The sequence below is a fragment of the Dromaius novaehollandiae genome, chromosome 2, assembly GCF_036370855.1.
Source record: "Dromaius novaehollandiae isolate bDroNov1 chromosome 2, bDroNov1.hap1, whole genome shotgun sequence".
In the NCBI taxonomy this organism is placed as follows: domain Eukaryota; kingdom Metazoa; phylum Chordata; class Aves; order Casuariiformes; family Dromaiidae; genus Dromaius; species Dromaius novaehollandiae.
The window spans coordinates 154374156-154398907 of NC_088099.1; the positions used below are offsets into that span (position 1 = coordinate 154374156).

General features: G+C 37.5%; 1 protein-coding gene across 2 annotated transcripts in view; it reads right to left on the reverse strand.

Moving 5' to 3' along the window:
- EIF3H (eukaryotic translation initiation factor 3 subunit H) overlaps positions 1 to 24752 on the reverse strand; it is an 84756-nt gene that overhangs the window by 10572 nt on the left and 49432 nt on the right. For both annotated transcript variants that reach the window (XM_026110099.2, XM_064507824.1), the window contains exons 3-5: positions 6146 to 6313; positions 4562 to 4661; positions 3027 to 3176 (exon numbers count right to left, since the gene is read on the reverse strand). In XM_026110099.2, the coding sequence (XP_025965884.1) occupies positions 3027 to 3176; positions 4562 to 4661; positions 6146 to 6313 (418 nt within the window). The remainder of the gene's footprint in view (positions 1 to 3026; positions 3177 to 4561; positions 4662 to 6145; positions 6314 to 24752) is intronic.

Below are 24752 nucleotides of genomic sequence, written 5' to 3' on the forward strand. Positions count from 1 at the left end.
TAACTTCCTTCCCTAGAATATTCTAGTCATTTCAGATTTCACAAGAGAAATACACATTTATGCCCAAAAAATAAACTACTCCATACAATTATCACAAATGTACTTCAAAAGGAGAAAGATATTAAGGTGCAGGCAAAGTACCTCAAATAGCTCCAGACTCAAACGAGGTGGGTGGCTGAACATGTTAGAATCTTGATGAAACAAACTCTCCAGAGAAGAATTATGGGTAAGTAATTTCATTGCCAAAACCATTGTTTCAGAAGATTAAAAAAGGTTCAGGGATGTTCCCAAAAGACATCCCCTCCCGTCCCAAACCCAAACATGTAGCCTTAAAGTTCTTGCCAACTAATGCTTCAGCGACAGCAAAGTTGAGTAAGGAGAACATGCATCAAAAATGAACAGAAGATGATACCTGGGATGCTTTTAGCCACAACTATTCAAAGACAAAAATGAGCACATGCAAAATGAAAATAAAACTCCAGAATAGTAGAAGTTTGAACTCCCCTACTTAAGGTAACGTATTCTTAGACAGAGAACTCTTGATAATTGAAGTCAACTGAAATAGAGTTAAATATTTAGGAAGGCAGTATAAGCCAACCTACCTTGACTAAATCAGTATTAAAGTGTTTCTAATTTGCAGCTGAGTTATACCAATGTGAAATGCCATTTTACATAATGGCCTGGTGGTAACTAAAAACAGCTATCAAATATAAAAACAAAACAAAACAAAAAACCTAAAAAAACCCCCAAATCACTGGGGTCATTTTCAACAGCTTTAGTCTGCTTCAGATCAACCTAGGACCTTAAACTCCTCAAGCAGACCTGGTGAGCCAAGCATTCTGCCAGGAAAGACAGTTTAGGAGACATAACTCAGAAATCCCTCTGAAAACTGATCAATCTGTTAAATTAATTCCCCGTTACTGGGAAATTCTAGATTTCAATAATTACTTCAGTAAGCTGAAAAATTGCTGCCGATATAAGATACTAACTGTGTAAATTCAAAGAAACACACTAATTTGAAAAGGCACTTCTGGACAGGTTTATCAAGAACCCAGTTCAGCCTGTGTCATTGTTAAGAATGGTGCTGCATTCCTCCAAAAATATCCATTGAAAAGAAACTTTGATTTCTTTCACTAAGAAAATATATTTTCCCTTTTTTCTGTTGTGAAGGATTCCTAAGCACGGATGACGAAGAGTTCTCTTTTCTTTCATGCTCATGTTTTTCTCTTGCACTTCTCTGGTGCAAGGACCAACACAACAGCCCATCTTGCATCAGGCCAGAATTTCCATAATATCATTCCAAAAAGAAAAATCATTTGTACAGTTACAATCATTTATCTTGAGTCAGGACAATAGTATGTTACAGTCACTGGACAGTTTGTGATCAGTTCATCAGATCAAATTCACTTCCTCTTCCAGAAATGTATACGTGAATCTCAGCCCGTGCTGAGAGGGTAGAGTTCATGAGGAATCACTTTTCTCCTACATCCAGCGCTCTCTTGTGATCTTTGACCAAGGAAAGAGTCTGATAGAAAGTCTGAAAAGTCAGGCAGACCACCTTGGCAAAAATTCTTCACCAACTGATCAAATACAAGGTGCAAAGACACTTGGACAAAATAATTAACTAAATATCTTGTGACATTTGTCAACTCCTGGACAGAGTTCAACCCTATACCTGTTCTCTTTTAGCTAATTTCTCTGAAAGTATCAAATCCTTGATACATCCACATAAGCTCCATATACTACGACTCTAAACAGACCATTATCTTTACCCTCATCCCTATTCAGACTCAAAAACTTATCTGAACAGTGTGCTGAAAGCCTGACTATTCACAGCACTCTGTGAAAGACTGACTGTCTTCATGGCAACCTCAAAGTTGAAAGAATAAGTTTCATGAAAAACAGAATCCCTCCTCCTGCTGGGAGCTAATGGTCAAGAAAATACAGTGGAAGATTTCTGCTAACTCAGGCAACATATGGACCACTAACAATATGGACCCATTAACAATAGCCTTACATAGGAGGAGAAAAAAAAGGCCACTATTATTCAGCTAATTTGGTGCTGTAGAGTCAATAGAGGGGATCAGAATCTTGGCAGATAATACCTTGGGGGGGGGGGGGGCGGGGGTAAAAGAAAGAAAGAAAGAAAGAAAGAAAGAAAGAAAGCTTTCTACTCTGAAAATCTTTTAGAAAATACATCCTAGTTTCTATGCAACAAGATAATTCATCATTCTGTGCATCAGGTTATTTCAATCAGTCCAATAATAATCAAAATTAATTTTACTGTGTCATGTAAGATTTAAATACCACCAAAATTTCTGACTGTACTGCTATAGGCCATGACTACTTCGTGATCATAAATACAGTTCTGTGGCAAAGTGCTACCAAAAAAAAAAAAAAGTTATTCTTAGACAAAGTTATGAGAAGCTCATTCTAAAAATTCTTAAATGATTAAAAAAAAAATTAAGGATTCCACATAGCACCTTCCTCTGGCACCTCAAACTGTGAGGTTATGACACATTTTAACAAATCTGACATGATGAATGCTGCCTGTCATTAAAACCAGTCTGAGCATTTTTGCTAGTTTCTCAAATAGAGACTTTTTTTTTCCTCAAATGCATTCTACTACCAAAGTAGAACAAATGTGATCTACTTTTTATTAAAATTATTTACATAATTACTTAAGGCATACTTAACAAAAGCAATTTTCATCTCCAGATCTATTTGTTTTAATCTTCTGAATGCTATTATTTCCTTGAAGTGAAGAAATATACTAAAAAGAATGTCTACAGCAAGAACTATAGATATATATAGATTATAGACTGAATTTAGTCCTTGAATTTCATGCTAGTCTTACCACGCAGCTTTTCTTTCAGCAAAAGAAAATGAAGAGTAAAGTCTTAACCCCATTAAAGTCGAGGTAAAGCTTCCATGGACTGTAATGAGACTGGGATTTCACCCAAGGTGTTAAACTGTGGTTTGGGAAAGTGAATAAAAATACATCCATTATTGTAACAAGTACTTACCTGCTAGCCAGACTGAGCAATTCATGTCTATCAGCTACCGCGGATTTCTTTTCCAGTTCCCACAACATCACATTGATCAGGTATGAATTCTTAATTACAATGGGCACTTCTTCAAACATGTTTTCATAAGCAATGTTTGCTTTTTTCAATCTGTGAAACAAATTAAAAATATTTATTAATATAAGCAGTAGTTCTCTTTCAATTTGCTGAACTGTTGCTCCAGCTACATGAAAGAGGCAGTTTTGTAGAACTCCAAATTTCCAGAGTTCCACAATCAAGCTAAAATCAAGTCTTTTTGGTAAGAGAGCATTTGCATGGCAAGACCTCATGTTTACAAAGACTAGTAAAAGCTGCTCAAGGAAAAAACTCTCAGAAGTCAAGCAGCCGCTTCACTCGCTAATACATTACTTACATGAAAAAGCCTCCAGCAAAAGACTGCACTGGCAGGATTAACTCTGCCCCTTCCAAAATATTTTACTATTTTCCCTACCATCAGAGTTTCTTAAATAGAAGTGAATAGTTAGTTACCCTATGACAATGAAATAGTTTTAAAATCGTAACTGCTGTGATGAAAAACAATTTCCTCTATAGCTGAGTAATTATACTTTTTACCAGCCAAAAATTAGATCGACAAAATAGTGTGTTTTGGTACTCCATTAATAATTAAATAATAATAAGTAAATTTTATGGCAGATATTAGAATATAAATTTTAATATATATTTTTACAGTATACATATAAAAGCTATGGTTATTGCTTTAAAATAGGCATTATACCTTTCATAAAACCTGGAAATAAAGGCATGATATATAAGAAATATATCCCTAACCTCTTTGTATGAGTGTTGAATTTGGGACAAAAACATTTGCTTTCACTTTTTTTTTTTTTTGACTAAGCAGCAGACTCATTTGTTCATTATAGAAATGTTCTCTTCAGACACTGAGCAATGAAATGATTCACTTTTTCTGAATGAAGAAAGTTTAGCAAGTGTTTGTGTTTCTGCTGTTGAACACCAAGTTGTTTAGGAAAAAGATGTCAACTGAGGCCTACATCTATTACAAGTGGCTAATCGTTTGAAACAGAGTAATTATCCTACTTTTACTCCAGAAGACTATGTCCACACGGGGGAGTTAATTTGGAACAAATACAGAAAAATAGCTATTCCAGAATACCTGTTCAATTTTCCTTCTGGAAAAAAGAGCTTACGGACAGACCAGCTATTTCCCCTTCTACATTTCTTTTTTTATATTTTTGACTCTGTTCCCAGATACAGCTATCTTCGCCATGTTCCTCATAGCCAGCCCGCTGACCATCTCCAAAATGAGTTAAAGTTCCACCCCTTAAGCCCTGATTTAGATACTCAGACGTTCACTCCTTCTTAGCCCACTGTATCAGTATATATCTATCGCTACACATACGTATCCAGTTTCCCCAGCACACACTATTTTAAATACAGTATTTCATCATCCCACGTACCCTTCTGCCTCTCAAATAACCCAGCAAACCTATGAGAAAATATTCTTTTAGGTTACTTACGCTTCTGGAGAGAAGTCTTTCTCTTTGCAGACTTCCATCAGTTTGGGAGTCAGTCTGTATGCCTTTAGTGACAAAGACCCTTGGGCAGTCTTAATGGGGTCTATAATCAAAATGGAGGAAGGATATTATTACAAACACTAAATTGTTTTTTTTATTTGAATATCTTTAATTTAAACATGAGGAAAAAATCTAAATAGTCTTATTAAAAAAAATTAAGACAGGAAGACAACTATAGCTGAAGTAAACACGATGTACTGAAACATAAAACACAGCTGAACTACAAATGCAGCTGATTAATAAACTTTATTAGAGAACATGGGGGATCTAGGCTCATTCTACTCACAACATTGTTTCCCCATTAAAGTTCTAATTCACACTTTCTTTTCCTTCATACGAACTATCCACAGAACTCGGGCATAAGAGCTACCTCATTTAAAAAAATATTTTTGCCTCTAGTCATTATGTAGTAAATTAAAATATTCATTAAACTACATTTTATACAAAATATAGCATTTAAGAGTAGCAGTAAGCTAATTCAGATCAAGTTGCCCTGCTGCTTCATGCATAATAATGTAACTGGCATATAAAAAAATTAATTTTGCCTTGACATACTACACTGAATTTAGGGGAAAATTTTCTAAACAAACTGTTACATTCCTAGGACAAGAAAGCTTAACACTTGCAGCATGATAACGGCTGAAGCATGCCAACATTAGAATAAAAGCTGTGTTAACATTCATGTTGTCTGAAACTTAACACAGTAAAACTTTTAGCAATCGGTGATAAAATGAAAACCAAAATAGACTGAAACAAGTGGAAAATTCATCAAGGTCTGATGATGCAATGTTTCCAGCCAATATAAGTATACTTTAACAACTTGTTCTTTACTGTAATCCAATTGTTAACATACTGAAACAATTTTGGGGCAGCTCATAAGATTGATCGTATTCATTAGTATTTTTTCTGACAGATACTCAGGACGTTACATTTACTTCTCAGCTGGAAACTATATGCAAGTCTGCCAGATATGGCAAACTGTGAGTGTTTGGGGAGGGGGAGGCTATAAAGCTGTTAAATTGCCTACGGTTCTGATACAGCACAGAACATCTGGTCTGGAGAGCTTGAGGAAACACCATTAAATAGGCAGAAAAGAAAAAAATCTTTGTGCTAAGAAACAGTCCAGGTTTTGTATGCTTCTGTCAGAGGTATAAAAAAACTTGGCAATTCGTGTTATGATTGGTCAGTCACGTACAGAGCCAGACACTCTAGCAATCGGGGTTTGTTAGACATCTGGTCTAGTTCCACCAGCCCCTTCAGCGAGGGAGGGGAGATGGAGGAATAAAAATGAAGCAGCTACTCCAGCATTCCAAAACGTACACATCAGGGCTCTGATAGCAAGAAAAATAAACAGAAAGAAGGAAACCCTGTCTAGACTTAGCTGCTGCTGAGGCTGCCGTAGACACAGGGTTGGTATTTACTTGAAAAGGCTTGCCAGGCTACTCTTACAGGCAAAAGACAGAATACAAAAATAGTAGTAATAATATTAAGAGGGGAAAAGAATAATAAAGGAAACCTCATACTAACCGTAAATGAGAACTACAGACTCCTCAATTGCGTGCTGGTAGCTGAACTGGGAGTCCAGGAGGGCACGAGTGACAAAAGAGCCATAGTACGTGGACTGGTACCAGCCAACATGAAGATGATCAATGTTTACGTGGCGAAGGCTTCGCATCATTTCCATCTGGTATTGAACTGGATTAAATAACAAGTATAAAAGTTTAAAAAGTATAAACAGTTTAAAAAGTAAATTTATACAATCTCTACTATTTCTAAAGAGCTTAATATAAGTAAATCATATTTTTTTTTTCCATTTTTGCAACTGCATAGAGAAGTTTGTTTATTCACTACAGGACTATCTTCATTAAAATCCAGAGCTTCCTCAGAGAGTAAGAGCAAGACTCGCCTGACTTCGCAGACTGTTTTTTTTTTCCAGCTGCAGTTAATTGCTAAAGTGATCAAACTGCTACATATGATTTACAGTGTGTACTACCTTGCTCATTCATAAAAATTTCTGATACTGCGCTTCACAAAGCAATAACAATTTATTGTTTAGTAGCAAGCAAAGTGTGATTTAAGTTGTAATACTGTCAGGAATTAAATAACTTTTATAATCAAAAGGAAAAATTGTAGAATTGAAATAGGAGAGAAGTCATTTCTGTCTCCATTGCAGTATAAAAGTATGTCTTCAGTACTACTGTTTGGGGCACCAACAATAGCTGTTAGATAATTTTTGATTGCATTTATCCTCAATTTTTCAACACTGTCTTTTTTTTTTTTTTTTTATATGTGGTAAGTTACTTTACACAGTAGAGAGAAACTTTTTGTCAGGATTTTTACGCCGGTAGCTGTCACGTATCGCTGCACCAATGAATGCAGCCTGTGTCTACTAAATGCCTCATTCAAGCAGATTCCTTAACAGAATCCTATTCCATAAAGGTAATATTTAATGTGGTCCAATCAAGTAGATCAACACCTTATTACTTATCGGACCTTTTAAAAAGATAGAGACTGTACCTGCTGGCTAAATTTAAGGCAACGGAGTTCAGTGTGATTATCAGATGAACCAATGCTGAGAGCCAACTGATAGGAAATCAAATGCAACAGTACTAGATAATCCTTAAGGTCTGCCTGCAGTTGCAAAATTTATAGAGACACATGCATGATTTTACTTTTGTAAATTTTTTTTCAAGGTTTCTCTTCACAAACAAAAATATGATATTCATTATAAAGGAAAGCGACATAAATTAATTGGAGGATAGAATGTGCTAATTCTTCAGACCCCACTTCATATTCCTTTTAGGAAAGAAACACTCCAAGTACATTCTCTAAAGGTATTATGAGACATTCCTCAAAAATGGACAAATATTTTTTCCAACTTATCATATATGAAGCACAAAATAAATTCTGCAGTGTGTGCAGCCTATTTTCATTCAACTGCCACATCTTACTAATTGTATCTTTTAAAACAATCTACAAACACTTATGTAAGCACTTGCAGACTTTCTCCAGAGCATACATTGGTACTTGCATTCTATTTCATAATATCTTGATATAAATGATTTGCAATTTGTGTGTCAGCCAGGACATCAATTAATATGGCACCTCAAAACCAGGATAGCAAAAATATCCAGGCTGCAGTCTGCAATCCCATAGATTGCATGCAAAGAAAAGGCCTGCACCATTTGGCTGACTCTAAACCAAGATAAATATAAAGACACCACCACTCTCCTTCAGGAGAAACAGCTAAGTGGAATGGATCAAACAGCTATTTTAAAGCCAGTACGAAAATCTTCCCCTTTGCCAGATCAAAATGAAGTAACTTATTTTAATCCTTCTTTCATTGCACAACTTCCAGTAACACAAGCCAGTTTCAAGAACACCCCTTAGACAGCAGTCCCTGATGCTTTAACAGGTAGTATCTCAAGACATTTTCCATATTTCTCATGAAAGCAAAGCCAAGGTAGCTAGTAAGAGGATCTCAGCCCTTAAACTTCATCTTTTTGAAGATGTTATATCTTAATTGTAGAATTTAGAGACTTAAAGAACACACACCTTTCCCAGAACAAGCTACGAGACAATTTGTGCAAGTATGATTTGAATATAAAAAGCACAGGATATAGATATAATAGGCTATTTTGGTTAAAAGAAGGTTTGCAAAGATAGATCTGTGTGGAAAGCAAACAAGACTTGCATGAAATTATGGTTAGTTCCCTTCCTAGCCAAATGAAGTAGTCATGAACGTGTGGGGGGGGGGGGGGGGGAAAGAGTAGAGGAAAGTGATTTTCAGAAGCAGATGAAAGAGATAAAACATTTTTTGAGAATGAGATTAAATGTGGATGTTTAGATAGCTGAGCTCTATTTTTCCTTGCATGGGTGATTCACTTGTAACTGAGGACAGTGTCAAAGTAGAGGTGGCCATGCCATGATGAGAAAATATATATTCACATACAAATTTCTATGAAATCATGTGGCTGGCCTAGTCAGAGACTCTCTCCCTTAAGAAGGCTAATCTAATAGAGGAAATACACTAAAAAAAATCCAGATCTTTTATGATCCTGAATAAAGATATACCATGCTCTTGAAAGTATTCATCTGAGAGGTAACTGATAACTATCTGAAGAAAGCAATGTTTAAGTTCCAGGACATTTTCTTTTCTTAAACAAAATATAACCAGCAATGTATAACTGAACATAAACGTAAGTGATATCCTACAGGAGAAAAAAGACTCACTGAAAACCATCCAGATTTCATGTCAGCAATTCCTTCCCTTATGACTGTTAGCAGTTAAATGATAATGAAGGCAATAGCGGAAAAATCTCAAAGAACCAATAAAGCATCAACAGCTAGCATCTCTGCCTTGGGAAAACAACTGCAGAAATTAAAACATGATGCAGTCCCCACCAGAGAGAAATGGAAACTCTTTTAACCAAACATATATATTATATAACATGTATTAGTAGCTAGATAGCTCCAAGAAGCTGCCAAATTGCACAAATGGATAACAGCCCCCAAGCTGCTTTTGTTGATATCATTACCACAATTTCTTTCCATCTTTTGCCCAACCTACAAAACATCTTCTGCTTACCTAGAAGCTAAGCACAGACTAGACACGTGATCTCCTTCCACCTAGTCCTCAAACTGTTAGGACCTGCGAAAGTCGTGCAGCTCTACGAACAAGCAGTTCACTGTCTCAGACCGTAGCATTTAGGAACATGGGTGCCCTCCTCCTTCCCAAGCCACTTGCAAAGATGCCACTAGCAGTGCCACCAGGTCTGAGGCTACTCAAGGCCAAAGCGAGTAGGGGAAAAGGATAAGGGAACAGTCCGACAGTCAGATTAGAACAGCTTTTTCATTTACCACTGTATCTGTATTTTTAAAAGAAGTTATTTGTTCAGAAGCTTCCTTATAATGAAGTAAACATTTGCACATCACTGTGTACTTCTTGCATTAAGAATGCATGGCCTCTATCTCCAGGGACATCATGCATCTCAGGAGCTGCTATCAGAGGAGAAATTGTTTTGAACACAACAGCCTCTCTTTTTAGTATTGAAGAAACTACCTCATCTAAAACTGCCATTTTTTGTAAGTCTGCAAACAAAGAGAGAGCAAGAATTAATGCAGTTAGCAAGTGTTACAATAAATTCACCTAGAACAGAAAACTTTCTGGAACAGAAAAGAATGTGCAAAACTATATAGAATGGGTGTTTCGCTCGAATTTGACTGGTACGTCTGGCATGACTGATGAAATCCCTTGACTCAAGATGTATGATGACTTGAACTACAGAAAGTCTACTAAAGGTGGATTTTTTTCCCCCAAAATTAAACTAAGTTTCAACAATTTAGTTGTAAAATACTAAGAAAATACTAAAAAAGTCAAGATTTTTTTCCTTTTCCAAATTGTACTGCCAAGATTAGCAACATTATCCGAGCTTTAATGTGTACAAAGTATATCCTCCACTTTACAAAAACAGCAAGTAACATTTGAAATTATACAATAAATCAGAGACAAAGCCAGGAACTGAACACAAAAGTGATGACCTGTCTTACATTGGGACAACTCAGTCATGTTCTCTAAATATCTTAAAATATCCTCTGTCAATCCATATTCCAAATTCATATTCCAAAACCTAATTTAAGAATCAGTCCAATCAACTGAATCATTGACCCCCCCCATCCTCCCAAAACAGGCCAAGTGATGACTTTAAAAAGCAAATAAATCTCTAAGACACCAGAGTTTGCAAACAATTGGTAAATTTACATCCCTCAGGAAATAACAGCTGATTTCTAAAGCTGTTCTGAAACAAATGTTACTGTAGTAACCTGATACATGATGCAAGTTTATTTAACACTCCAAAATTGCAGGATTTTCATTTGTTTATAAACAATTCATTAAAATCCATAACTCAGGAATTCACATATTGATGTATGTGTCGCAGAAATTTAATCTTAAATAGTTACTGTAACCATCACATCAGATGCGTTTCAGTCAGGCCAAATTCAGCCTGACTTATAGTTCGTTATATTTCACGTCATAATATTTATTGCTTGGAAATATTATGACATGTGAAATCCTGATCAAAGATGACCTGGCACCTTAGAGGCTCAAGGCCCCCATTTCCAAACCAAATTTTAAGTTGATACATCTTAAGAAACTGCATTTTCAGAGTGGCAACCAACATGTCTCCTATAAAACCCAAATTCCTCCAGAGTGAAAGAACGTAGTACCCAACTCCAAATCCCTTCTGAAAGTACTGTTGACTGTTTTTACATTCCTGCTCATCCAATTCACTGATGTGTACCTTAAACAAACGCTGCATTACCAAATAAATTAACAATCCTGCACTAGAAGCCACTAATGTCTGCGTAACCTTTAGTCTGGATTTTGTAATTAAGTGTTTGTCTTGACTTACATTGAACAAATTTGTCCTTCAACTCTGAACTTCAACAGCAAAAACTGCATGTCTTCATGAGGCAGTTCACCAAATTTCAAAAGCAGTTTGAAGACCTTCGGTGTACCCACACCCACAACGGCGTCCTCAAAAAGACCATGTGGATTATCTGAGGATGGACAGTATTTCCTCAGACTCTTCTCACAAATGGACAATTCAAAAGAAAGATAAACTAAAACTCAGCGTTGTCACTAACTAAAACTTACGCCACACCAAGCATGTTTTCCAAGAGATGCTAAAGCCTGTGTATCAGAAGATAAAGTATTCGGCTTCTCTACTAACATGTCTCTGAATTTATGCGACAACTTGAACATGGCCAATTTCAGTTATGCTGGTCAAACTGTATTGAAAAACAACTACAATATTCTTTTTATAGCACTACTACTAACACGGGTAGTATTTTTAAGGCAATAATTTGTCTCTTTTGAAGTGTTACCATGTGGTAGTGAATGTACTACACAAGTGCTCTACACTACATGGTATTCTTTAGCAGCACAAAATTTTCTGTTTTCTCTACATGTATTCGGCTTTGCCAAACCACATGTATGCTTCAGACAGTATCTTCAATGACTAAACAAGTTAGCAGATGCTAGTTCAAGGAACTGGCGTATGCATTTAAAAGGAATGAAAATTGACTTCTTTAATTTAATTAAGCACAGAGAATTATGGAGGCAACAGATTAACCTGTTTCCTTCCACACAACCAATCTCAATTAATGGTCTAAAAAACTACGAATCACAAAGATAGCATTTATCGATAGCAACTCAAATTGTGAAGATGCAAACAATTACTAACACAACCCACTTATTCTGGTAGAAAAAAATAAAAAATGATGGGCAAAGAAAACACAGTTAATTCCAGTAAAGGTGATACTTCATCTGAAAGAACCTTTAGATACAACTGAAATATATTTAAGCATATGTAACACACACCCACATGCACGTACTTGCAGATTTTTATCTATATCCAACCCCCCCCACACTTCTCCCAAGACAAATGCACAAGCTTAGTAACTCAACAATTCACCTATTCAGGAGAAAAAAATTAAAAGTAAATATTGCCTTCCTCAATAATATTCATTTCCTCCTCTGAAATATCAAGTCAGGGTTACAAAACAGTACTCTGTTTTATGCATTTTGCTATACTGGGCTGAAAGCACCTGATCTCCTCTAAACTTGGAAGCTGAGCAGACTAGGGCCTGTGAACAGCCAAATGGGAAAATCACCTGAAAACAGGCAAAAGTCCAAGAGTCATAGTCAAGACCACAAAAACAAAAGTGAGTCAAAAGGCTTAAATCAATTCAGTTTTAATTGCTAAGTTTGAAGATGAAAAATGAAGGGCAAAATATATTTTGTCCAAACTGGATTGAGCTTTTCTTAAAGAATTGTTACATTTTAATACATTGGCAATTCGGATGGTTAAACTGCATGCCATCTCAAAAGCAAGCTTTACCAACCTGCACGTCGCTTATAGAGACTACAGGATAAAGTAAAAACCCAAACCTATAGCAATCACCTCCACCAGCCGCACTGCTCTATGCTAACCGATGCTATTGCTCTAGAGCGAGCCTAACTCAGACAAGATGATCCTTACAGCAACTGAAGCTTTATTAGCGTCTAATGCTTTCTAAAGCCAAAAAACCCTCCACCCTTTCACTATAAGAAGTCAGAGAAGAGAAGGGAAAACTATAAAGTACCTATTAGTTGCGTATGCCCAGCAAGCTCAATCATTTTTAATGTTGATCACAATCAAATGTCAGCTTTACTGCAGCATGAGCAATGTTAAGAAGAGCGCTGTACAAAGAAAGTATGTGGTACCTAGAGGAGGTATGGCAATCAGTAAGTGAACGCTGAAAAGTAACAGGAACATAACAAAAATAAAAAGAGCATGTTTGGAGCGCTTCTGTCCGGAGGCACTTAGCCAAGATGTAAGCAGGTACCTGCAGACCTGCGTTTACTACCAGCTCAGAGAGCAGCTGCTCGCAGGCCGTCTCCCCCAGAGCAGCTCACCAGAGGACGGGCAGTAACCGCACGTGCAGGGGGGCTGTCCTGCAGCTTGGGACACCACAGCAGTACCAGCAGCTACTGCCCCCTCACCAGATCCTTGCTTTCCAGAGACTGCTCCACGGCCCGAGCCAGCACGAGGTCGTACATCCTACACGTGCCAAAGGAGGGCAAGGCAGGGAGCACGGAGTCGGAAAGGACAGCTCTGCCAGTGGTGCAAACAAAAGAGGACGAGGACAAGTCCTCCGAGAGAAGGAATAAAGCAAGAGGACGGCGAAAGCGGGGCTGTGCGTGATAGGAGAAGGGGGAGAGCAAATGAGACCACTCTGCTTCCTGCACATGTGCTGGCACTCGCCCAGGATCGCTGACAGCTGAACTTGGGGCTCTGGATTAAGCATATAATCACAGAATCAGAAGGCAAATCAAACTAGTCAAACTATCATATAATCTTATTAATACACGAGCAAATGCTCAGATAAGCCTTGGAAAACCTAAATAAAGCCCACAGACCACATGATTCCCTACACAACTCAAGGCAACGGAAGCTTGTACTGTTTTTAAACAGACGCACCATCACCTCAGAAAAATTCAAAAAGAGATGGGCAGGATCATCAATAAGACTTGCAAAGTCATCTTTTAAAGTATGCAATAGTATTCCAAAGGATAAAAGCGGTTATAATACTAACTTCCAGAAATATTAAAACAATTGAGTCTTTAAAAAACACTTTTTGAATCCAGAAATCCATTTTAAAATAACATTTTGAAATTAAAGCTGAAATCACATAACAAAGTTTTGCTGTTTCATTGACAACATTCTTTAAGAAGCAACTGTCAGCAGACAAATGCAATGCATTCTGAAGGTCTTCTGCCATATATTTAGAGTAGTTATCTTGGCATTTATATAGAAAACTACATCTTCACAGTACATTGCAAACACTCACCCATTTACACTCAATCTCCTCCTAAGGCAGGTAAACATTTTCCATATCTAAGCACCCGTTTGGCTTACTGCACTACTATTTTTATGTTGCCTGAAAATGGATTTGATACAAGATTAAAACCTTCATCAATAAAAATGGTTACAATCTGCACTATATTGTCATGACAGCAGTAAATTATACTACTAAAAATGCTAGCAGGGCAACCTAATATTTGCTTTCCTCGTAAAAGACCAAAAAGAGGGTATCTCATTTTCTAATAAAAATCAAATGCCTAATGAAAACTCAAGGAAGCATCAAGTATGTTTTCTATTAAGAATGCACTCCTATCAACTTCGGCACCTTGAAGCCTTTACTTATACAATTTGTGTCTAATGCCTATGATTCCAGCCACTAAAATGCAAAATTAAATTGAAAGCATGAAGATGGACCAGCACAGTCAAGAACCAGCCAAATATGAGGTTACTATTTGCTACAGTAACCTCATATTTGATGGAACATCTCCTTTAAAAATAATTTTAAAAAAAATTAAGGACAAATTCCTAGACAATTTTCTTAAGTTGCTTTACCGGCCATTGATTTTTGTTTGTTCACTTATGTTAGGCTAATTTAACATTTAAGAGCTATGTCTTTACAAAATATTGCCAACGTATCTACCTTAGTGCTAAAAGCTGCAAAACAAGCATATGATAAAACAAAAACACGTGGTAAAAGTCTGTAACTCCTTTCCCACACGAATATCAATCAGATGACTGGATATGATTCAATGTATTTTTATAAAACTTTATAATACAGAAGTGTTCAGTGACCTTATTAAATTATCTGGAAACAATTTTGGAACTGTTTAAAGATTTATGTATTACATAGTCATTTTTACTTTCTTTAATTTAATGCGGATTTTCATATTTAACAATTTCAAAGCGGAGTCAGGACAGACCCTGAAATGGAAACAACCCAGCAACCTGCTGCATTTTAAAAATCAGTAGTGTTATACAGGTTCTATCACAAGAGAATCAGCCTTGTTTTCTTAATAATTTTGCCATAAGTAAAAAAAAGCCAATAATGTCTTAGAAAGGAATTTGGGGCTTTTTACTCCACCCCATCCCCTAAAAAAACATCATTAAAAACATTTAAGGTTTGTACTGTGAAAATGCTGGGTGGGGAGCGGCAGCATGACACAACACGGACATCTTCAGTGGCTTCGGTGAAGCTGAAACACCTGCCTGGCCTTACCAGATAGGATGAAGCAAATGGTTTTCTCATGGCTTGGTATTAAATATCCACGCGCCTATTTTGGAGAATCTCTCACACCGTTCTCAAGTTACGAACTCACAAAACGTGCTCCAAACACTGAAGTCCTCCAGTCCCCCTCCCACCCAACAATTTTCAAGAATTGTCTTTGTAGCAAGTTCAGATTCATTAAGAGAAAAATCATGGCTACAGACTTTCTTCAGGTAAAAGTTACACAAGCTATTTGTTTCCTGTGACCTCCATCAGTCCATTACATAGGGATAACACCATGAAACATTTGGAAGAGGGAGATGGTCAAAAAAGGTTTTAATTTTTGGCAAGACAGAACAAGAATGTGGCAGCTACCCCCTGAAACACATGTCTTTTGACTCAAAATTACACAAGTATCTAGCTTTCAAATGTGTTAAGTGTACTTGGAAAAAAAAAGACAAGCATGTCTTCGGCCTCAGGCTTGCAGCTTCTTCCACCGGGGGCCTATCCTCACGGCGCGGGATCTCGCTGCGTGCCAGGTAGGCTAGAAACAGTCAACGGGTATTACTCCTTTAAGGCAGAAAGGAGGGACACCCCCAGCCCTCAAAATTCACATTAGCTTTTACAAAGTCTACTAGTTTTATATAGTCCAGCTGCTGTTACTCATTGATTAAGCTGCAGTAAAATGCCATACTAATTTATTTCTTTTCAGCGAGTGTAGCAGTTAACTCTCACCCCTCATTTAAAGCAGTAACTAAGCACTTTTGTATAATACCTAGATGAACACAGTATCACAAGGACATTCCAGTATGCCTTGTAACATTTTTAAAAGAACTCCTGACACCTTTGCTTAACACATTCCCACATCAAATATAACCATTTAATTGTCCACGACACACAGAAATAGGGAGACAACCCCTTTAGCTATCTTAGAGCTCAATGAGCAAGAAAACCAAACAAAAGTACCAACCAAGAGTTCCCAGGTTTGGGCCTCAGCTCTACTACTGCCTACATGTGCTCCCAGTCTCTATCGACCAAGTCCTCAAGCTGTGAACAACACAACTATCATTCACACAAGTCAGAAGCAAGTTTAAAGCCAAAGTCCTGTCAAATAGATCCTACAAGATGAGAAAACATCTCTCTACCATGAGATACAGGGTCAGCCATTCACCTTGCCAAGCACTGTCTTTCAGATAAAATGAATCAAGTCATCTTCCTTGCAATCCCTGCTACTATTGAAATCTTTACCTTTCTTTGGCTTGCACCCAGGAGGATTTGAGAGATGTCGCTTCCCTGCTGCTTTAGCTCTGGAGCTACAGATTCAACCACTATATACAAGAAAAATACACTCAACCATGCCATCTATCATCACTGGGCTACTCTTTAAAACAGAGCAAGAAATCTTGACCTCTACTGCTCTAGTGATAGCAAAAAAACCCCCCACAAAAACAACAAAAAACCCCCAAAAACTTAACATATGAATTTCCAAAAGGATAACTCAACACCTCTCCAGCTAACAATTTCTGTTGATGACGTGAAAGGCCTGTGTTGTACATCTGGAGGCTGTGGATCCATACTTGGCTGATGCCTAATGAGAGCCAGAGTAGAGAATCTGAAACAATTACTGAAATTACTTTTTGTGCAGTAAAATATTCATGAGGGAATACACGTAACAGTGGTATTTTATTGTATTTTTTTGGTGGTTACCAAGAGCTGTTCTCAACAGAGAGGTTAGAGTAGATTTTTGGGTTTGGGAAACAACACAAAGGAAACTGTGACCTTAGGTGGGCAGAAGAGTGGAAGACCCCAATTAAAATGTACTAGGGAGCCTGAAAGAAAATACCGAATGCTGGAAAAAAAGTAGGACGAGTGGTTCAAAAATTGTGCAAGAATTTGCCTGAAAGACTCCTAAATTATTGCAATTAGATGACAAGACTGTTTCATATCTCAGGAAAAGCTATGCCATGTCATGAAGTTTTCCCTGCCAAATGGCCATGGCACAATCATTTTGGGAGCTGCTGGCTGCACCACAAAACAGCAGGTGGAATCAAATCTGGATAGATGCAGTGCTTTCTGGCATGTGGAAACTAGCCCCCTTTCTGTGATTCCTAAAGGCAAATAATGTAATGCAAATGTTGACGTGTTGGGTGAAAACATTAGCAGTGAACTCGAGAACTAGGAGCCATTTAGTGGCCGTAGAAGCAAGCAGGCAGCAAGAAGCTGCAGTGATGAGAAAGCAGACATTCCAACTAGAAAACTGTCACCCAGAACTGACAGAATCCAAATTTTTAGCACACCTCATCCCCCACCAACGTTAGAAGAATAAAGATGCCTTAAGAACTTTGGAGCTAACCAACTGAAGAAGCATCTTATGCTTCATTAGGCGAAACCTTGCTTTTATACCATTCCCAACTCAGAGATGTTCAAGGAGAACATCACTGCTGCACCGTTGCACTGCTTCCTTACATTACTGCTGCCATCACAGCTATTAAGCAGCACGTGCAACAATGAGTTGAAATACTTAGTATTAAGGTACTTTACATCGTAAAAGTATAAATTCTCAAGCATATCAGTACATATTTCTAAACAACCCTACTGTGATGCTTTAACACAGAGTCAGCAACTTGCAACATAGGTGCCAAGAAAGCTAGCAGGTGGAGTTTTGAAGGGCTCACTGGTAGCAGGCAACTTTGCCATTTTGAGACAGCAAACATGAAAGCCAGTTTTTTCCTAGTTCCCTTTCTACCTCTCCCACTGCCCACTTCTTAATCTGGAGAAGAAACAAAACAATTTAGCATGCCATAGTGAAAGAAAAAAAAAGGAAAAAATAAAAAAGAAAAACCCCTCCACAAAAATCCACTGAAGTATTCAAATAAGCATTGCTTAGTCTTCAGAGACTTTCTGCACAGATGCGAAGAAAGGAAAACCTGGTATAACTAAATGACGTTTCAACTGGCCAAGAGAGATCCAGCCCAACTGTGTCGATGCATTAACATTCTCCAAATCCCCAAACTGTTTTTATATCAGTCCCAGATACAAGTCCCATTTTCTCTCCAAGGAGATTAGATTTCTTCTCATCATCTTACTGCTACCTTGTTTTCATCTTAAGTCACATGCTTGAGTGCGCACATGTATAGTAACAATACGTAGCACATATTAGTAAAAATAAAGCTTTATTTAAACATTCATTTAACTAAAAATCAAGGTGAATACCATACCAAGTGTTACTCACGGGCATATTTTTTATTAACTTGGAAAAAGGGTGTTGTAAAACAAGTAATTCTATAAACACCTTATGCCTTGAAACAAACTGTAAAAATGTGTCTACCAATACTAAGCTCAAATTCAAAAGTAAGTAATGAAAAGCCAATTTCCCAGTAACAAACAAGATATCGAAGCCTGAGAGCATATATTCATTTGCAGTATTACAAGGTTCATCTCTACCCAAATCAAGCTTATGATTTCACACTACTGCCTAGATAATTAACATGCAGTTAAACAGAGATATCCATAATACTTAGTTGCCTTGGTCTGAAATTCCCAACTGTCAAGTTTTGTCGCATTTAGATGCTATAACACTGCAAAGCATCTACTGAAGGGCATTAACACTGGTGTTCCTCAGTGGAGAATCTCAAGCCCAGGCTAACATTAATAATGTGCTATTGTTACAATAAATTCTTTAGTATGCCCTCAAAGAAACAATGAATTCAGAATGATGTAGACTATGCAGACAAGCTTCAATAAGTCTTTTCCATAGCACAGCAGAAGGAACGATAAAAAAAGGAGTGGTTAGATATTTGAGGTGAAAGACAGTCATGTCTTTTCATAAGCAGTCTTTGGCATCTAACAACTCGAGGTCATACACTATAATCAAATGCGAAAGATACCAAATTAGTTAAACAAAACTAAAATCCTCAACAGTTCAAGACTGTTAAATTTAGAAAGTAAAGCTCATGGCTTTTAGATCAAGCTACACGAGACAGCATTAGGGTGAATTTCTCCCCTTTCAATGGTTTGTAACATCATATGGCAGAATTCTGCAAGCCAAAGCTAATATTTCAGCAACATAACACTTGCAACTTTTATATCTAAGTGTGGCTTGTTCTTTTTAAGTAGCCAAGAACTAAACTCACACCCTCTTTAAGCAGGCAGAAAGTATTCTGTGCCAAGGAAGAAGTTATAAACTTAAAGTAGGTTTGTACATGGGAAACTGAAGTTGGGAAGCAGAGGACAAACCCACTATAACCAATTCTCTGATGAGTAAGAGAGCATGGTCTAACATCTAAAACACAGGAGCTAGAGTCAGGAGACTGGAATTATACTACTTGCTCAGCTGAAGGACCCACTGATGGGCACTGCACAGGTCAATTCTTCCCACTCCTGCTTCTTCTCTTGGGACACCAACCACCATTTCCTATGAGCCCACAACTTCACAGCAAAACAGCCCAGTCTGAGGAAAAGATGAATCACTTGGTGATACCTTTATCTTCACTGGCAGCCAAGAAAGCATTAATTTATATATACATACCTAAATTATAGCTGGATAAAAGAGTTCATCACGATCAATCCTATCCAAACAGACTTTAGATAAAAGGCACAGGGATGATAAGGCCTACAGGGTTGTACTCAGCAGCACAAAGCCCAGCTGAAGGCCAGTCACTAGTGGTGTACCCCAGGGGTCCATACTGGGGCCAATACTGTTTAACATATTCATTAAGGACCTGGAAGATGTGACAGAGTGTACCTGCAGCAGATTGTAGATGATACAAAGCTGAGAGGTGTGGATTGATACACCAGATAGTTGTGCTGCCATTTAAAGAGACTTCAACAGGCTGGAGAAATGGGCTGACAGGAACCTCATGAAGTTCAACACAGAGAAATGCCAAGCCGTGCACCTGGGGAGGAACAACCCCATGCACCAGTATGGACTGGGGGCCGACCAGCTGGAAAGCGGCTTGGCAAAAAGGGCCTTGGCGGTCCTGGCATACAACTTGAACATGAGGCAGCAATGTGCCCTTGCGGCAAAGGCTGCCAACAGTATCCTGGGCTGCACTGGGCACAGCATTACCAGCAGGTCGAGGGAGGTGATCCTTCCCCTCTACACAGCACTGGCGAGACACATCTGAAGCGCTGGATCCAGTGCTGGGTTTCCCCAATACAGGAGAGACATGGACATACTGGAGCAAATCCAGCAAAGGGCCACAATGGTGATTAAGGGACTGCAGCATCTCTCGTACAAGGAACGGCTGAGAGAGCTGGGACTATTCAGCCTGGAGAAGATCCAGGGGGGTCTTATCAATGTGTTTAAGTACCTGAAGGGGAGAGTAAAGAAGACAGAGCCAGACTCTTCTCGGTGGTGCTCAAGAACATGACAAGAGGCAACGGACACAAATTGAAATACAGGAAATTCAACTTAAACATACAGAAGAAAACTTTTTAATTATTTACTGTGAGAGTGAACAAAGTCTGGAACAGGCTACCCAAAGAGGTCATGGAGTCTCCATCCTTGCAGATGAACTCAAAATCCAAGCGAAAAAAAACCCTGAGCAACCTGCTCTAGTTCACGCTGCTTTGAGCCAGGAGATTGGATCAGAGACCTCAAGAGGCTCCTCCTTCCAACCTCATCTATTCAATGATTCAATGACTGGAAAAGACAGCTTAATAAGCCAGGATACTGTTAAAAACAAAACAAAAACAAAACAAAAAATCACCCCCACACACACGTGCACCAATCCAAGACACACAAAATATCGTGGTCTGAGATTTAAAGAGAGGGCCAAGATCACAAAGGTTCTGCGAAGTGCTAAAGAATAATTACGGTGATTTAAGTAATCCAAGTTTGGTTTTGAGTAAAACGATGGCTTTTAGAAACAATCGGTGTGAAATTTCAAAGGAGACTTTTGCTGTTTCAAAAGCATTTATTTTCATTCTGCATTTATCTGTTTGTTAGTTACTGAAACCGTTACAAGCAATTATGTAGAGCACTATATAATTCTCAAAGGATTCAGTAAAAATATTTTTTTCAAATGCAAATGACACTGGTCACAGTAGGTACAAAATCTTTGGTCCATAGCCACAGAATATATTTATTTTATCCATTAGCAGTGAATGTCAAAAATGCAATGGAAATGCTTTCAAAAATTAAAATGGGCAAGCCAGTCTGAAAATATTTTGTTTCACAAACTTTTGCAACTGCTGTCCAATATGGTAGGCAAACATGAAAATACAAAACTGTCAAAGGATAGAAAGGAAACGCAATCAGAGACTGAATAACACTGAACTGCAACGCAGACTACTTGAACAAGAAAGGCCTAGAGAATTCCTTTTGTTCTGCTGATGGGAAACACAGCAGAAAGAAATATACTATAACAAATTAAAAAGCATCTCAGTACATTCACTATGGTCTCTTTTATTTAAGATTGCATTTAAATCAAGAAAACTGAGGAAGACTGTTGCAGTCATCAATAGCAAAGTCAGTATATTCTCTTGAATGTTAATAGTTCAGTCAGAATAAAATCTAGATAAACTGCTCAAGACCATTTCTGTACAAGTTACCACAAAGAAAGCTATTTTCTCCAGTACTTTTCTAAGAAAGGAAAATTTACAGATACCATAGATACACATATCAGAAAGTGGCTTAGAATAAAAAAGTTTTATGGGCTGAACAGTGGTAACTTGGAGGGACCTGGAAATGCGATAATTCAGTAAGTAAGAACAAGCTCAATTTCTGCCTAATTGAAGTAACTATTATTAAAGTTCCCAACTTATTTTTATACATCGCAATCACTGTATCAGCTAAGTTTGAAAAGTTTGCAGAAAATACTGGAAACTTCATCAAAAGTTTTCTCCATTTCAGAAGAACTAGATGTTCATATAGTTCTCAAAGTCTCAAACGCCTATTTAAAAACCACAGTTTGTGTTTCTAAACACCTCCTCCATATTTTATCATCAGAATACACTCAAAGGAAAAAAAAGAAAAACTCCTCCTCTCTGTAGGAGAAAGTGAACCACAGCTCTGCTTATCTGAGAGAGCATTAACGTGTCTGCATAGCCACATGGCTTGTGGTGTGTGCGCACACTCAGTGAGTCCTCTTTTGCTCAACCTTAACCATAAAACACTGGCTAGACTGCACTGGTCAGTAGGGTAACAAAAGAGATTTTTTTCCCATATAGTAAACCATTTCAATTACTGTTTGATGCAAGAGTCTGAATAACATTTTCTACAAACGATCTTTCTAAACTTTCACACTTGGAATGTGAAAATTGTGTGTCCAATTCCACAAGCAGGTGGAAGAGGAGATTCCACACAACAAATAAAAGGCCTTAGAGTCCTCTCAGTTAGAAAAACTAGGCAAATAGACAACTGCAGAAATACATCACAAACTCAGTGCGAGAGCTGAATCCGCAATGATTTCGCAAATCCAGATTTCTGTTGACTCAGTGTAGCCACATCCATGGTAAATGATATCATTTATGCAGTGGACATGGAAGACAAGTCTTCAGTGAGATTTTTTAGGTACCTGGATAAACTAGCTCTGTGATCATCAGAACACAACTAAGCACTTGTCCATTCCCTGTAGATCTTTTAAAGGTGAAGCGAAGCCTAGACTGCTCCTCCTTCTGCACTCCTCAGTCTCCACAAGTTCATATGGCACTGAAAGTTATCCTCAAGGCTTATTTCTTTAGAGATTATCTTGGAACTATGAGAAGGAAGAGAAATACTACCCTAGATTTAAAGATATGCCAATTAGCTTTCAAAATAGACTTCCAAATTCTGTTTTGGAGAGCAATTGCTGATCACATCATGCTAGCTCTGGTTGCCAGCTGTTGTTTTAGAAGATAGCTATAAATGCATTAAATACTCTCCTGATATTACTTTTCCATGTAAGCAATTGTAGTTGTTACAAGGAGGTTATGTAATTAAGTCCCAAAGGGGAGAGACATTTGCACAGCCACAAATGAGAGATTCGCAAATGGAAGACAATGTACACAGAAGAGTCTCTATTAAGATGTGCTGCACGTTACACAAAAGTCCACAAACTCTTGATCCAAAACGCTTTTAAAGTGACTTATCTCTGATACTTCTCATTTCAAGGACATGAGCAGTAAAAAGTTGTCATTTTCCAATGCTGCATTTCAAACAGAAATATTATACTTAATCTTTGCTTGATTTTGCAAAACTTGTCAATTTTTTATTGCCATTTTTTCTCCAGACAACTCAAGCACAATATTCAGATCTGCAGAACAGAGTTAGATTTAACCATTTACTTTGTTCCCACTTACTTTCTAGGTAAAATTGACTAATAATTCAGACTTTTTTTTGATAAGTTTAGAAATATCTTATTTCTTTAACAGGGATCTAATACAGTGACAAAAGTAAAGACAGAAGTGAGAGAAAGTGCCTGATGAATGAAATCACCAAATGGATTTTATAGCCATTTCACTTGCTGTCCCCTACCAATTCTCACTGGTAAAACTTTCCAAAATTTAGTTTTGTTTTACTTCTCAACCCCAACTCAGGAGTATGAACTGCTTCCTTAACAGCTACCAAACATACATCAGCTTTAGGATAACCTTGTAACTCAATCATGACAAGGACAGCATATGTTTTTAAGCACCTGAGCAGCTGCAGGCACACAGGAGCTGAATCTCTGACCTCCCGTCCCACACAGAAGTGATGGTCATTGCCCAAAGCCAAAGGAAGCGTGCCACAGAAGTGTTCCACAGATCAAATTCCTTGCACGGTGACCAACTGAATCACCCTTCTTTAAAGTATCTCTTCTTGAAATTCAGAGTAATTCCTAAAAATGCTGAGGATTCTTTAACCAAAAGATTATTTAAAACTGTAAACGAATTTTAAATATTTATGTTTAAAAAAATGTTAACTCTTGGTTATCATTACAGCAAATATAAGAAATCAGAATGAATGAACTATTAATAAAGAGATATAAAAGGAGACAATGAGCTTACATAAACAAAGCCTGCTCCGTTTACTATGTTAGATTTTTTCTTTACAGACTTAGTGTACAGAAAATTGAATCAAAATTCTTAATACATGAAATTATAAACTACTGAAATATAGTTTAAAAGGAAAAGATATTTAATATGAGAGATTAGAATCCTTCTTCAGGTTATAAAAGGGTTCCTTTATCTCCAAATACTCAAAATACATTTAAAATACATTCTGAATTTTGATTTCTCATAGTGTTTGATATAAAAAACAAACCAGAAGGTTGCCCTAAAGATAAATGAAACATCTGGTGAAACATGTAATAAGCTTCAGGCTCACATCTGCTACTGAAGTTAGTATTCCTGCAACATAGCTACAAGCTCTATAAGAATAACTGAGAACAGGGAGGATTATAAGGAACACATTCCTCAATCTAAACTGATATTTCCTCTTCCATCTGAATCAACATTGTGCTTCCATATGTATGCATTAATGGCCAGTGCTAGCCCTTAGTGGAAAAAAATTCCTAAAAGTAAAGTTATCACGCTGAAAATCTATTCTATTATTTTA